This window comes from Meleagris gallopavo, chromosome 6 (assembly GCF_905368555.1).
Source record: "Meleagris gallopavo chromosome 6, MGAL_WU_HG_1.1, whole genome shotgun sequence".
NCBI classification, from domain to species: Eukaryota; Metazoa; Chordata; class Aves; order Galliformes; family Phasianidae; genus Meleagris; species Meleagris gallopavo.
The window spans coordinates 5,258,296-5,272,886 of NC_139409.1; the positions used below are offsets into that span (position 1 = coordinate 5,258,296).

At 49.3% G+C, this 14,591-nt stretch overlaps 1 protein-coding gene across 2 annotated transcripts; it reads left to right on the forward strand.

Moving 5' to 3' along the window:
* Positions 1 to 370: 370 nt before the first annotated feature.
* Positions 371 to 13,751, forward strand: CSRNP1 (cysteine and serine rich nuclear protein 1). Of its 2 annotated transcripts, XM_085226966.1 has the most exons (5): positions 371 to 566; positions 5,489 to 5,684; positions 7,874 to 8,133; positions 8,789 to 9,085; positions 10,022 to 13,751. In XM_085226966.1, the coding sequence occupies exons 2-5, from the start codon at positions 5,513 to 5,515 to the stop codon at positions 11,003 to 11,005; spliced, it is 1,713 nt and encodes a 570-aa protein (XP_085083092.1). In that variant the 5' UTR covers positions 371 to 566; positions 5,489 to 5,512; the 3' UTR covers positions 11,006 to 13,751. The 2 variants fall into 2 exon arrangements, with proteins under 2 accessions (XP_085083092.1, XP_003206977.2); XM_003206929.5 differs by lacking the exon at positions 371 to 566 and having other exon boundaries at positions 5,447 to 5,684.
* The last annotated feature ends 840 nt before the right edge of the window (positions 13,752 to 14,591 follow it).

Below are 14,591 nucleotides of genomic sequence, written 5' to 3' on the forward strand. Positions count from 1 at the left end.
TGAACACCCTGAGGCATTCAAATCTCTTTCAGGGTCACAGTACAGTTGGGAGTTCCCAAATTCCACGTGGGATCTGAATAATCTGAAGTACCCAAACCCTTTTGGGGGTCTCAGTGTGGCTGTGCATCCCCAAACTTTCACGGGATCTGAACTCTCTGAGGCACCCAAAGCCGTTCTGGGGTCCCGGCGCGGTTGTGGCTCCCAGCCCCTCATGGCAAGCCGTGTTTGCGGGGAGCCCCTCAACCCTTCGGCGCCCGCGCTTCAGGCCCAAACCGCCCCGCCGCCCCCCGGGCCCCTCATGGGCAGCGCCCCCGGCGGGCGGGGCGGGGAGGCGGCGGCGGCGGCCCTGAGTCAGCGCCCCGCCCGGGGGGGGGCAGGAAGCCGGGCGGGCCCGGGAGCGCGCCGGCCCCGCTCCTGTCACCGCCTGCGTCAGAGCCCGGAGTTTTCCACTGACGAAAAAGGGCAGCGCGGCGCGGCGCGGCGCAGCCCCGGCAGCGGCAGAGCGGGAGGCGCCGCCGCCACTGCAGCCGGAGCCGCCGCGCCGAGAGCCGCAGCCGCCGCCGCAGGTAGGGCCCGGAGCTGGGAGCGGGGAGCGGGGGAGGGGGGGGTTCGCGTCGCCAACGGTCCGGCTCGCGTCGCGCCGCCGTAGGGGCGTACGGCTGGCGTCCGTCCGTCGGGGGTTGCGGATCGCCGTCCGCCGTCGGGTGCGGGGGCTGCGGCTCGGCGCTCCCGGCCGCGGGGGTCGGGGCTCCCCGTGTCCCGGCGGACGGAGCCGGGCGGGCGCGTCGCGGAGGCGCCGTCTGGGCCGGAGCTGCCGTGCCCGCGGCGCCCGGGGGCGGCGGGACCCGGGGAGGGGGAACGAACCGCTCGGGGCTCAGCCGGGACGGGGAGGATCGGGGGGCGGAATTGGGGGTGTCTTCGCCGCGAGACCCCCCCCGATTTCTTTTTCCCGGCCGGACACCTATTGATTCGCACCCCGTCGCCCGTCGCTGAGGCTGCGGCTGCAGTTTTGAGATGTTGAAAGAAAAGCAAGGGGGAGAAGAGGAGGTGGTGTGGGGGGGGAGGAAGGCTGGCCGGCTCGCTGTACCCCGGAGCTCCCGGCCGGGGATGTATTCCCGTCGCTACAGCAACACCTACCGGCGCTCCGACGGACGCGCCGACGGACGGAGCGCAGCGCCTGCAGCGCTCAGCGCAACAGCGGCGGCTGTGGCAGCGCTTTGGGGAAAGGGAGAGGGGAACCGGAGGAGCCAAAGGGAACCGCTCCGCACACAGAGCTGCCCCGGTGTTCCCGGAGCGCTCATCACCTCCGCCGTGTCACTTTGGGATGAGGCTGACGCACGGGGACAGCCCTGTCCCAGAGCCAATTATTATAATTATTATTTTTTAATTATTTTTCCCCCCCTTTTATTTTATTTTTTTTTTTCACGAAGCTTCACGTTTTAATCATTATCCTTTTTTCTTTTTTTTTTTTTCCCTTTTGTTCTTTTCCACGGAGCTTCACCCTTTCATCGTCACTCTTTTTTAACTATTATCATTTTTTTTTCTTCTTCCCCTTTGTTCTTTTTCACGCGGCTTCACATCTTAATTATCGCTCTTTTTTTATTATTATCCTTTTTGCCTTTTTCCTTTTCCTTCTTTCTCACGGAGGACACCCGGAGCTTCACATTCCTCCCTTTAATAATTCAGTGCAGGAAAGGAGTGGAGCCGGGGGCAGCGTGCAGCACAGCGTGTACCTGCGGGAGGGCACACACGGAAACCTGCCTTGAATTATTCATGGGGCGTAATCAAGTCGAGGATTTTCCTAGACAAAAGCACTCGTCGCTCTGTTCATATTTATTGCGGTGCAGAGTACATCCGAAGCACGCTGCATTCGGGCTATGTCAGATAACCTTTTAATGCATTTCCTAATGTTTCTTATTTACCTTTTGAGCTGTCAGAGAGCAAGAAGGGCTTGATGGCAAACCTACAAAGCCGTTTCTTGCTGGGGTTCCCTAGATATTGGCTCACGTGTGCCCTGCTTCCCATGGGTGGTGCTGGCAGCAGGACCGCTCAGGGCACAGCGAGTGCCTAAGGGCTATTTATAACCAGGGGAAGGCTGTGAAACCCTAAACCCAACCATGGGAGAGGGTGAAAATCAGCTGGGCTGAACCGTATGGGCTCCCCATTGCACCTCAGTAAATATGGCAGGGGTTAAGATGGTTAAGTGGACGGCGGTGATTGAGGGCTGATGGCTCTGCACTGATGTCTTTTTTTGATGACGCTGAGGTCGTGCGGTGCGAATAACACCTGGAAAAGGAAGAAAAACCTCCCCTTGGATTCAGCTCTGGATTCGGAGCTGTAGTGTTGTGTTTTAAAGCAATATTGGACCCTGCTGAAGGCTCAGCCCCGTTGCACTGGGCTTGCAGGGTGCTCCTAAGGCAGGAAAACTGCTGGTAAACCCATGCATCGCACCGCTTGTTTTCTTGCTTTGCAGAGGCAAGAAAACACTTTGCTTTCAGTTCACGTGTAGATTTGGGATCCTTCCACCTTTTTGGGATCCTCCCCAGCCGGAAAATCAAATTGCAAACACTGCTGTTCTCCTTCAGTCCCCCAGGAGCTGCTTCCAGGAGAGATTCCCTTTAATTGCCGCATGCTTTGCTCCTTGCAAAACCCCAAAACTTCCTCCCCGTGCCTCTGTGCAGCCCCTTACAGTCAGGCCCTGTAGGATTTTGGGTGCCCTCCTCCCCTCTGGGCTGCACGGATGCCTTCTGAAATCCAAATGACTCAAAATATTTACTGTTGATACGTTGTCCAAGTGGAGGATAGTTAAAACATTAATTCTTTGCATTCCTGCATATTAGGGCTTTGCTCTGCAACTCGCCGAGTGCCAGAAATGGGACTTAGCGGATTCACTCCCCTTCCCCCCCCTCCCACTAAGCCCCCCCACCCCCCTAAAAGGTTGGGAAAAAAAATAAAAAGAAAAAAAGGGAGACAGAGAGAAAGAAAAAGAAAGGAATGCACATCTGGGCTAAATATTTGTTAGAAAGTATTCCCAGGATAGTGGGAGTTCTGGTGCCAGAGAGGAATTCCTGCGGGTTTGATCCATTGCATTATGTACTTGTTCCAAAAGCTGTTTTCAGTAAAATAGATGAGTAAGAAGTCTTAGCCAAGAACAGAATGTCTTTTTTGGCAACTAAAAGGAAGATAGGATTATTTTATTTCAGGTTATGTAAAAAAAAAAAAAAAAAAAAAAAAAAGAGAGAGAGAGAGTGAGAGGGAGTAAAGGTGGTAAAATCCTCCTGTTCTCGGAGCTGCTTGCAGAGATTTCCACTGCTGAGCGCTGATATTTTCTGTTTTTCACGCTGCTATGCACATTTTTGTGACTTCTGTGGCAGGCACAGATGTGGATGGGAGTCTCAGGCTTGCGGCATCACCGCAGCTCAGCGATCCCAGCCGCGGTTTCAGCAGCATTGCTCTCATGGCTTGGGTTCTGCTGCCGAGCACTTGGGCAAGGAGGGGAGGGCACTGATGGTGCCTGGAGGAGGGCACTGGTTGTGCTCAGTGCAGGGCACCGACTTCGCCCTGATGGCTGAACCCCATCCGGGTGGTGTTTATTGGGGGCAGATGGATGTAGAGGTATTTTTTCAAAACAAATGTGAAAAATGGTACCGTCCAAAACACAGCTCTGTTGGCTGAGCGCTGGGACAGCGTCGACATTCTGCTCGCTTCCCTGGGAATCATACAAACTGGGAAAGCCCCTTCATACAAAGATGCTGCTTTGGGGTTTTTTGGCTGTAGGTAGAAGTCCTGGTGCTGCCCAGGCTCCTGGCAGCTGGTCCTTGCCCTGCTCATCCCCGCAGTCAGGATTTGGGGTGGAGAGGCAGGCACTCGGAGGGCTGAATGGATGGATGGCACATGAGAGGAGGTGGCAAACTGATGCAGGGATGGGGTGAGCTTGGCCAAAAGGCCATGTCACTGCCTGAGGGCTTCTCTCTGATGCCCGCTGGTGTCCCTGCAGGGTGGGACAAAGCCCAAGTGACATCATTGCCTGCTCTACTCCCATCTTCTGGGTGTGCTGGAGAGCTGCGTTCTCCTCCTGTTGGCTGGAAGGCAACATCCTTCAGTAGGGATAGAAGAGACGTCCTTGCAGCAGTGAGAGGGTACATCCCAGAGCCACCTGTGTTTGTTTTTGTGGAGTTTTTGGCCATTCGACGTGGACAAGGAGGTACTTCATTTTGGACTTCATTTTGGAAGTTCTTTCCTTCGTTTCTGGTGTGGGTGACCATCAGCAGAACGGGAAGTGGAAAAAGAATTGAAAAATAGGAGATTAGAGAGTTTGCAACATTGCGGCTGCCAGCACTTTGCAAGTGAAAAGGTAGGAGAGGGCTCAGCACTGGTGCTGGATTGGAAGCTGCCACAGGCACCTTCTTCACATCAGCTTTGGGTCAAGGCCCCAACAACCCAACCTCTGGCACATGCGGCCCCATGCAATGATTAACTTCTTCCAAGCCCAGAACCACTCCATCCATCCATTTTTAACCTTTCAGAGAACTTTTGGCTCCTGGAAGCTGTCGGTGAATGTGATTGATGAGCAGTGGGGCTTTGCAGGCACCCACCATCGCAGCACTATTGTGATATTGAGCATCCCATCACGGGGAGCTTCTGAAGTCCTTGCAGTTTCTGTGCCGTCTGTTCAGGGCTGTTAGGAGGATGTTGGTTTGAGAGATTTAAATTCAGTTCAGACATGCAAAAGAGGGTGAGAAAGTGATATGGTTACGGTTACGAGGAGTAGGTTGTGCTGGTGGGAGGGTTTCACAAGAGGGCACGAGGCACCGCGTCCATTAGCACTGGGTTTACCCTTCCACCATCCTGCTCCAGGCACACTGGGTTGTGAATGCTGGAAATGGGCAGTAGAAGAGCGTGAAGGAAATTTAGGAATCTAAGCAAGCACAGAGCTGCTTTGTTTTTAATTAGCTACGTTGTTTTTAATTGCTACTATGCTTGATACATAACCCAGCCTAAACAAGAATAGCTTATTGAATGGGGGACTGACTATGAAAGGCACCGTGAGGAGAAGGGCTGTTCTTCACAGTTGATATATTTGTATTTCAGTGCTTCATTTAATAAGTCTGTTTCCCCAGGGGGCTGTAGCAAGTAAATCATGCCAGCAGATTGTTCTTTGCAAACCGGCTTATTTTTGTAATTAGCAAGACGCTCAAGCTGTAACTGCACAGAAAGCGATCGGGGGAAGGAGTTAACATAAAAGAATTAGTAAGCAAAATGTAGTAATTATTGTTGGATAACGTTTGTGTTGATTGAATGGGTTCCTGGGCAGTTGTGTTTCCTCTAAAAGAGGAGAGGAATTGCAGCTGCGTGCAGGGGCGGCAGTGAGGTGTGGCTGTGGGGTGCAGCTCTGGGGAGTCACACCTGTGTGATCACACTGAGCTCGTGCAGACTGTAAGTGCAATGATTCCCCTCTCTGATGATGCTTTTCTCCCTTCTTTTGCAGTTATATGAACAATACGGCGTCACCATGAGCGGGGTGTTGAAAAGGAAGTATGAAGAGCTGGGGGATGACAGCACCTACTGCTCCTCCTCCTCCTGCTCCCCTCTGTCCTCCTCGGCGTCCTCAGGCTGGGACTCGGATGAAGACAGCTCCCGTGGAGACAGCAAGCCCAGCTCTGCCATAGCACCTGGCTTTACCCGTGAGTCCCTTATCGCCTAGCCCTGTTTGCCCTGTCCTTATAACCCCCCAGTATCTTCACGAGAGTCTTCCTCAGCTGCTCCTCGTACCATTTTGCCATTTGTTTGCAGCTTTTTTTGCCCAAATCCCAAATTTCTGGGCCTATGGGACACGCATGGGCAGAGGTGTCCAGAGGAGGCTGCTATCAGAGCATCCTCCATCCCTCACTATGCTATCAGCTGTTCCATAGGTATCTATGGAACAGGCAGCCCGTAATGCTGCTTTTGAAAAATGATTAACCAGCAGCCTAATTACCATTTCAGAACCCGTTTCCTATGTAAGGTGGGGACTTTGCCAAAGAACACGACACGTTTGACATTGCCTCCGCTGTCAGTACAGATAAATGCTATTTTGTTTTCCCAGCATTATTGGTTTTGAGGGCTTTTAGGAAAACATGCAGAAGACAAGGTCATAAAATCCCTTATCTGCTGTGCAAAGGGAAAAGAAAGACAATAGGAGACCATCTTCGTGGAGGAGAAATGCTCCAACCCAGTAAATTACACTGAACACCCACTGTATATAGCAGTTAAGCTCCACTTAGCAGACACACACAAACACGCAGTGGTCTGAAAAGGCTTTAGAAGTCTTGTAATAATAAAGAGTCTCATTCTTGCTTGTCTTCCCAGGTTTGGTGACAAAACAATGAACTTTTTGTATTCTCTGGCTCCATTGAAAAAGGGTCAGGAATGGAAAAACAATTTGGGGGGGGGGGAAGGAGTGAGAAGCAAATGCCAAAGTGCAGCAGCTCGGTCGATAGATGCTGGCGGTGGTTAACTTGCCTCTTGATAAAGAGCTGATGGTTTAGAAGATTGAATCAAGGTTATTATGAAAAAGCAACGCAGAGTGCAAAGATAGCATCAAAGCGATGGCGCAGCCTGGTTCGAAACCCTCAGTGAGTGAGCAGAAGCTGCTGACACAGATGGGTGAATGCTTTTTTTTTTCTTTTTTCTTCTCTTTTTTTCCATCTGAAACTGAAATGCGGTATTTTGGCAAGCAAGACCTGTGAAATGTAGGTGCAGCTTGCTGTTCAGTTTGCACTTTCTCAGCTCTGCTATCCAAGCAGCACAGCTCAGTCTCGTGCTGGGAATTGACCCAGCCCTTCCTGGTTTCTTGTTCCCACATTCCACTACTTCATTAGAGAGTGACACCAAAAAAATCAAACACTGAATTTGTGCGTTTCTGCCTCTTCTTCCTGGCATGTAAACAGCACAAGGGACATTTAGATGGGATATAAGGAAAGCTTTCTATAATAAGGGTGGTGAGGCACTGGCGCAGGTTGCTCAGAGAGGTGGTAGATGTCCCATTCCTGGAGACACTCAAAAGTCAGGCTGGACAACACCCTGAGCACCTGATGGAGCTGTGAGTGTCCCTGTTCATTGCAGGGGGGTTGGACCAGATGGCCTTTAAAGGTCCCTTCCAACTCAGACAGTTCTATGATTCTGTGAAATTGCTCTGACCAGTTATTCCACCCCTGCTTGCTCCATCTGCATGTGCAGAACCAGGTATCTCTGGAGAAGCTCTGCTCTGAGTGCTGTGTAGTGTATTTCAGCAGCGTAAAATAAACCAGAGTCATGCATTGCTGTGTTTACCCTGGGGTCACCTGCATCAAGATTAACATCTTAGCAGCTGCTCTCAAATGAGTCTTACAAGAATAAACTATAGATTCATGGTTCCTCCCAGTGGATGGTAAAAGGAAATACCAGGAGGAGCAGCCATTTGGGCTGTTTTCTGTCCTGCCCCAAAAGCTGGAGCTGAAGCATCTGTGTCCCAGTGTTGTGGGACCCTGGGACAGCAGGCAGGGTGATGGGGTTGGGAACGGGACAGGTGTGCAGGGTGGTTGGCTGCTTGTTCGTTCTGCTCTGCTGCATGTGAAGAATAAGCAAATGTATTTCCTGTCAGAAGTTGTGGTGGGGAGGAGAAGCAGTGGGCTTTTATTAGGGCGAATCTGAGTGGTGACTCCAGTGCATCAGGACTTGGCTTAGTTTCCCCTGTATCCACTTTCCACCTTTAGATCCTAAAGCACAAGATGCTGTGACCTTATCGTATCATGTTACCATTGCAAATCCGGTTCATGGTGTTTAGCAAAGTTATTTTACCTCCATCTTCAGGATGGCATCGCTGACTGTATACTCTTTTCTCCCCCTTTTTTAGCCACGTCCATTCTGAAGAAATCCAAACGGCTAAAGAAGAACAACGTGGAGTTTGACCGGGTCACTGTGTTTTACTTCCCGCGCTGCCAAGGCTTCACGAGCGTACCGAGCCGCGGGGGCTGCACGCTGGGGATGGTGAGCAAACACAGCTCCTCTCGGCAGTTCACGTTAGCAGAGTTCTCCAAGGAGCAGGAAAACGTTCGTCGGGAGAAACTGGAAGAAAAATTGAAAGAGGAGAAGTTGGAAGCTTTGAAATGGAAAGTGAGTGGCTGGATTGAGGGTGTCTTTTCTCGTGAAGGTCTTTTCTTTGTGTTGGTCTTTCTGAGTCTTTGGGACATTGATCCAGAACCTACTGTGTGTCTCTGAGAAATACAGGTCGGTTCTTTGCCTTGAAAGAAGTGATGCTCAGCTCCCCTAGCAGGTGTTCACCAGGTTTTCAGGTGGGACCTGAGTGAGATGCTGTGCACCCTATGGTCTTTGGGCTCTCTCTGGAGGCTCTGAGACAGATACTGGTCATAGAGGTGGCCACCACTGGGGCAAGTCAGGAAGTGTCTGGGCTATGCAGTCAGATGTATGGTCTGATGTTTGGGTGGTCCTCTGTGGAGCCAGGAGTTGGATCCTTATGGATCTCTTCCAATTTGGATTATTCTGTGATTTTATGATTCATGTATTGGAACAGGCTGCCCAGGGAGGTAGTGGAGTCACTATTCCTGAAGTTGTTCAGGAAACATGAAGATGTGGCACTGAGGGACATGGTTAGTGGGCATGGTGGGGATGAGTTCGATTGGACTAGATGACCTTAGTGGTCTTTTCCAATCTTTATGATTCCGTGATTTTTCCTGGCCTGAGGTGTTGAAGGTTGCTGTCTTGGTGTCCCTGAGACCTCCGTAACACTTTGCCCACGTTTTGCCCTCAGCTCACCATGAACGGCACGAAGGAATCGGAGGAAGCCAACCAGCTCACTATTGAAGACATCTCTGATGACGACATCGACGTCAGCAACGTGGACCTGGAGGATGGCTTTTTCCTCCAGCCCTATCCAGCCAAGAAAAGGCGTGCACTGCTCAAAGCCGTTGGGGTGAAGAAGATTGACAAGGAGGAGAAGCGGGAGCTGCACAGCATCCGCCTGTCCCGGGAGGACTGTGGCTGTGACTGTCAGGAGGTCTGCGATCCTGAAACCTGCAGCTGCAGCTTGGCAGGCATTAAGTGCCAGGTACTGCCCTATCTCATGCATCTCAAGTTGAAGTGGAAAAGCTCTTGGAGATGCTGCTGGAAAACACACATTGTGAATGGCAGAGGGAGACGGGCTGTGGGGGATGCCTTGGCAAGGAGAAGCCCTTTGCTCCTCCCATGAGGCTCCAGTTTCTCCTCCTCCCTTGGTTTTATTTTTATTCTCCTCCTTGGTGTGCATCCCAACTCCTCGCACACGTGGGAGCATCAGTGTCAGCTCTGCAGGCCCACCTGCATATCACAGGGTGGCCCCTGTAGCTGCACTTAGTTACCTTCATTTTTTTTTAATATATTTTCTGTTTTCAGAGGTGCCTGTCCTGCTATGTTTACGAGGAGTGTTCGCTACTGTGGGTGCTGCTGACTTGCTTGCTGTGTGCTGTGGTTGCAGGCTGGGTGGTGCAGGATGTGTATGCAGAAGTTGGATGTGCACAGGCAGTTGGATACGCACAGGCAGATGGGTTTGCACAGGACTTGATGTCCGTGTGCATGTCACAGCCCCCCTCTAGTGGCTGCTCACAACTGATACGTAAAAGTGCTGCAGATACCAGTAGAGCAATTTGTCCTTCATCCTGCAGAGATGCAGAAGCTCATGATACAGATCAGATATTAGATATCGTGGTGCAATACAGAAATTCACATTTGCCCACTTATGTCTCCTTTCCGAGCATTACGTTTTGCTTTTTTTTTTCTTTTTTTAAACCCTTTAACTTTTTTCAGTTGTACTTAAATTCATCTTTTTTAAGACAACTCTTCCAAAGAGCAGGTGGTGTGGGTTGTTTGTTTTTTACTATTTTGTATTTTTTGGCTTGCTTTTAAATCCCTCACCCATGCTGCAGAGGTGATGTGTGAGAGTTTGGGGGTTAATCAAGGTGGCTTGGGCTTTGGGCGAGGGTCCTCACCCCCATGTTTTTCCCCCCAGATGGACCACACCTCCTTCCCCTGTGGCTGTACCAAGGATGGCTGCGGCAACACGGAGGGCAGGATCGAGTTCAACCAGGCCCGGGTACAGACCCACTTCATCCACACCATCATGAAGCTGGAGCTGGAGAAGCAGCAGCAGAGCAGTGAGGGGGTGGCAGAGGTTGAACCTCCCTTCCGGGAGCGGTTGCCTCAGCTGGGCTGCACAGCGGCAAAGGGGCCCTTGGAAGAACGCACGGCGTCACTGGCCCCTGCTTTCCAGTTCAGCCCTGAGTTGGAAGCCCTGGGCGAGAACAGCTGTAGCAGCGACATGACGGACTCCTCCATCTCCTCCCACCCCAGCGAGGACCTGGAGGAACCCTATGAGAGCCTCCCCTCCGACAAGTCCCAGTCGGACATCGATGATGATGGCTTGGCACGCATCCTCCACTTCAACGATTCGGATGCCGAGGAGGAGGGAGACCACTGCCAGGACAACCTGAGCTGTTTCCACCCTGCCGATTTCTTCATTGAGGACCATAGCTGCGAGGCCAAGCCTGGCCCCGGGGCCTCATCCCACCTCTCTGAGTGCCTGGACGAGAATGCCAACCAGGACAGTGGTGGGCTGCTGGAGGAGGCCATGCACGCGCGCTGTGATGGGGTGTCATGCTGCGCCCCAGCCCCAGCTGAGTCGTGTTCCAAGAGCTATGCCGACCTCAGCCTTTCCTCTGACTCCTTGGATTTCTTCCAGTCCTTCTCGGACTATAACTTGGGACCCCTTTACAACTCCTTGAAGGAGTATGAGAACCTTGATAACTTCTCAGCGTTACAGTTTCAGTTGCCTAATTTCCCCGGTTTCCCGCAAGCTGGAGATCAGGGCTCCTGTTTCTTGGAGTCTCTCATCGGTTTGTCCGAATCCGTCCCCGAAACCCCAGCCCCTTTCACAGACAATCAGCTTTTGGAGGATGCCATCAAGTCATCGCTGATGGAAACGGTGAAGGTGTGAAGCTCCTGGCTGGCTGGGGATGCGAAGGACTGGCAGCATCATGGTGCTGAAACCAAAGCCGAAGAACGGTTGGACGGGCAAACTTTCACTTGTGCTATGTGAAAAGGATTAAAAAAATAATCAGACTTTCTGAGCGGACAAACTATTTTTGGTCTTTATAGAATGTGGACGTTTTGACATACTGCAGCTACAATCAGTTCTCTTGCTGTTTGTGCAAAAATTTCTAAACTTTCATGATGGGGTCGGGGGGTGGGAGGGAGGGACGAAGACTTTCAAGTATGAATTTCCTTGTGTTTTGTATGCAAAGACCTGTTGAGAAATGCTCCTTGCGAATGTTGCCAGTCGTACACACAGCCCCTTCTAGAAACGTTTCGGTGTCGCGGGAACTTTTTAAGACAACTTTTGAAGCTGTATTTATTGTGAAAATTTGTGATTTGCATAAGAGCCAGACTAACATGCTCTTGGGTTTAAATCGGAAAAGGTTTACAGAAGAGATCCGTACACTATATACATAATCATCCTTCATCTATTTATTGCAAATTCCAGAATTTAACTAGCCACTGAAGCTTGAACTAGCATGAAACCTTATTTAAATTGGTAATACCTCAGATGTATTATGTGCACAATCATATTTTTTGCATAATATATCTGTATTTATTTATTTTCTACCTGTAGTACATGAATAGCACTGTGGTTTGTCAATGACCTGGAAGGGCAGTAAGGTCTCCAGCAGCACGCATCCTAAAATGACCCCGCTGTCTGAGTCTGGGAGGTGCTGTCTGTTCAGTCTTCGCCTCACATTGCTACAAGAGCTGAATGTAAGGTGGGTGGGAGGGGAGGGATGAGGGCGGTGTTCTTGCAGCATCCTCTGGTAGTGAACCATCCTTTGTAGACGTGATAGCGCGTAGTCTGATATGCATGATACTGCTATAGGGAGCAAAACCATCCTCTGTTTGAGAAACATGAGCTAGCTCTATTTAATGAACAAAAACCACCGAAATCTTTCCATAAATTATTTTCTAATTTATTGAATTTCCTAAGGATTTGGCCATGAGATCTTTTGTGATCGCTTATGGTGCCTGAATATGCAGAGGAACTGCCAGCGAGGGAGAAAGTCAGGGTAACCTTTGCAGCCCATGGGGCTTTGGAGAGCAAAGTGAAGGGCAGCAAAACCCTTACAACTCCCAGATATTGAGGGTATGGCAACTCCAGAAACTTGTGGGCCAGACTGTTTATGCTCTTTTTTAAATAGATAAATTGGGTAAATCAAGAAAAGGAGACGAATATGAAGGTTGTTGCATTATTTATTGAGTATGATTGCAGAGAGGAGGAAAAAAGAGAAATGGTTGTGCTTAGGAGGGAGATTAGAGGCCTACTTAGATTTTTTGTTGTTTGAATCAGCCTGAGAACATGACACTATTTGGCCATGCCATGTAACTGGACCCAAATCTGCACGCCAGTGATGCACTAAGTGCCTGCGCCAGCAGCGTGGGCGTCTAGGTATCTCTCTGGAAACCCACAGCTGTACATTGAAATCCCCTCTTGCATAGTCACCCCGTTGGGGGGAATCATCCCAAAATGTGGGTCTGAGGACCTTTCCCTTAGCTGAACCCTTGCTGTCCCCACCGGCAGGGATGGGGCTGTTTGAGACCTGCCACTTGATGGACAAGTAGTCTTGCCATGCCACCATGGCACCCTGCCAGCAATTTGGAAAGCTTCTGGCATATGAATGGCGCGAAGGCTGGTGGTTTTTTTTGTTTGTTTGTTTTGTTTTTAAATTATTGTTATTAATAATTATTATTATTATTTAATTGTACGTCTTCTCTGGTATTGAGCCGGTCAGCCTTGAAGCAGAGTCAACCCGCCATGTCCTCCCACGAGGCATCACCCTGAGGCCATCCCCATGGGCAGGAGGGCGACTGTAGGAATACTACTGGCAGATGGAGGATTTCCTGGATACCTATCTATCTATCTATCTATCTATCTATCTATCTATCTATCTAATTTTTTTGTTGTCGCCGTCGTTTCTTTTGACTGAAAATCCCCCTTGGTTATCTTCTGGTGGTAGTTGCTATCCTTCAGACTGCATCAAAAATACTGACTGTTGGAAGTCTGGTACCGTTCTGTATTTATTGGCACTAATATATTTTATAACATTCCTCAGTTTCTCTGCATATATATATATATATTTATATATATAAAATATATACATATATTTTATATATATATATATACACAACACTTTTTGTAATGAATGACAGAGATTGACTCCTGCCATTGTGGATTTTTTTTTTCTATAATTTATTCATTTTATTTGTGTTGGTGCCAAAAAAAAAAAAAAAAAAGATTTTTTCTTTTTTTTTTTTTTTCTTTTCAAGGCACTGAATTGTAAATATATAATTTTGTTGCTTGTTTGTTTTTCTTCTCGGTATCTATGTAAAAAGTTGCCTGTTAAACAGTTTTAAAACTGGCTATTTATTGACACAATCTGTAATTATCTAATGTATTGATTGAAACACTTTCGTTTCAACATAGCTTTATTTTAGCTTCCTTTGTGTATATATTGTGATTATGTTGCTTAAGGGTACAAGTTAAAAAAATGCTTTATTTTTACCTTATCCATTTGCATTTGTTTAAAAAAAAAAAAAGGAAAAAAGCATATTTGTCTACAGCTGCTGTCTCTCATTTCATCAAAGCAATATGAAGAAATTTCCATTACACTTTCAATAAAATAATTTTGTTTGAATGCGGCAGTGTCTTTACCCTTCTTGCGCCTTCAGCATGACTGGTTGCTACCTTCTTTTCTCTGCTGTGGCTCAGATGCTTGGATGAGGGGTGTGAGAGCTACTGCATGTCACAGCTGTTCCTTTTTTCGTTTGTTTTTGCTTTTTTTGGACCGTTTTGAAGCTCATCACCCTAGCGTTCCCACCTCAAATAATGAGATGGACCTCAAAATCATGACTTTGCCCAGGGACAGGTGTCTTCCCAGAGAGGCACCCAGTACCACGATGAAAGAAGAGTGTCAAAGTCCCTTGGGATGGGACACTGCCCTCATCCCCATTCCTGTAGCTCTGCCCAGACCTGGACATTGAAACTGCACCAGGCAGAGCACCTTTAGCAAGGAAGTGGGAAATGGTGGTTGTATCAAAGCCCAGCAAAGAGCTGGCACACTGGGTTGGAGTTGTCTGGCCGGAAGGTCACTGTGTTGAGGCCATCTCTTGGGCTGTCCCACTAATGAAGCTCTTTCTGCGGGACCTTCCTGCTGACTGGTGCCAGCCCATGATGAGTGGCACTGAGGATTCAGGAATGAAAAGGCCAAATTCATCAGTGAGCACAAATCAGAGATGTGAACACGGGACATGAGCTGGATTTGGAATCACGTTTTCTCCCCGTCAACGTTTGAGCCCCTCAAAATCAAGACTGAGTGGGAATAAAAAACTCTCTAGTCCATTGCAAAGGTGTTTTCCACTGTCACTGTAGTTTGTGCTGATGAAATGTTAAATGTTCATCTTCACTATACCAAAATAGTCTACAACAAACTGTCATGGTCACCACAGCCTCCCTACTTTTTCACCCCAGTGGGAGC

What these genes read in the sequence shown, in the direction of transcription:
- CSRNP1 (XM_003206929.5), top strand. Translation starts at nt 5,462, where the DNA reads ATGATGCTTTTCTCCCTTCTTTTGCAGTTATATGAACAATACGGCGTC. An exon ending in TGGAAGCTTTGAAATGGAAA is followed by an intron (nt 8,134 to 8,788) that starts GTGAGTGGCTGG and finishes TTTTGCCCTCAG; the next exon opens with CTCACCATGAACGGCACGAA. An exon ending in TGGCAGGCATTAAGTGCCAG is followed by an intron (nt 9,086 to 10,021) that starts GTACTGCCCTAT and finishes TTTTCCCCCCAG; the next exon opens with ATGGACCACACCTCCTTCCC.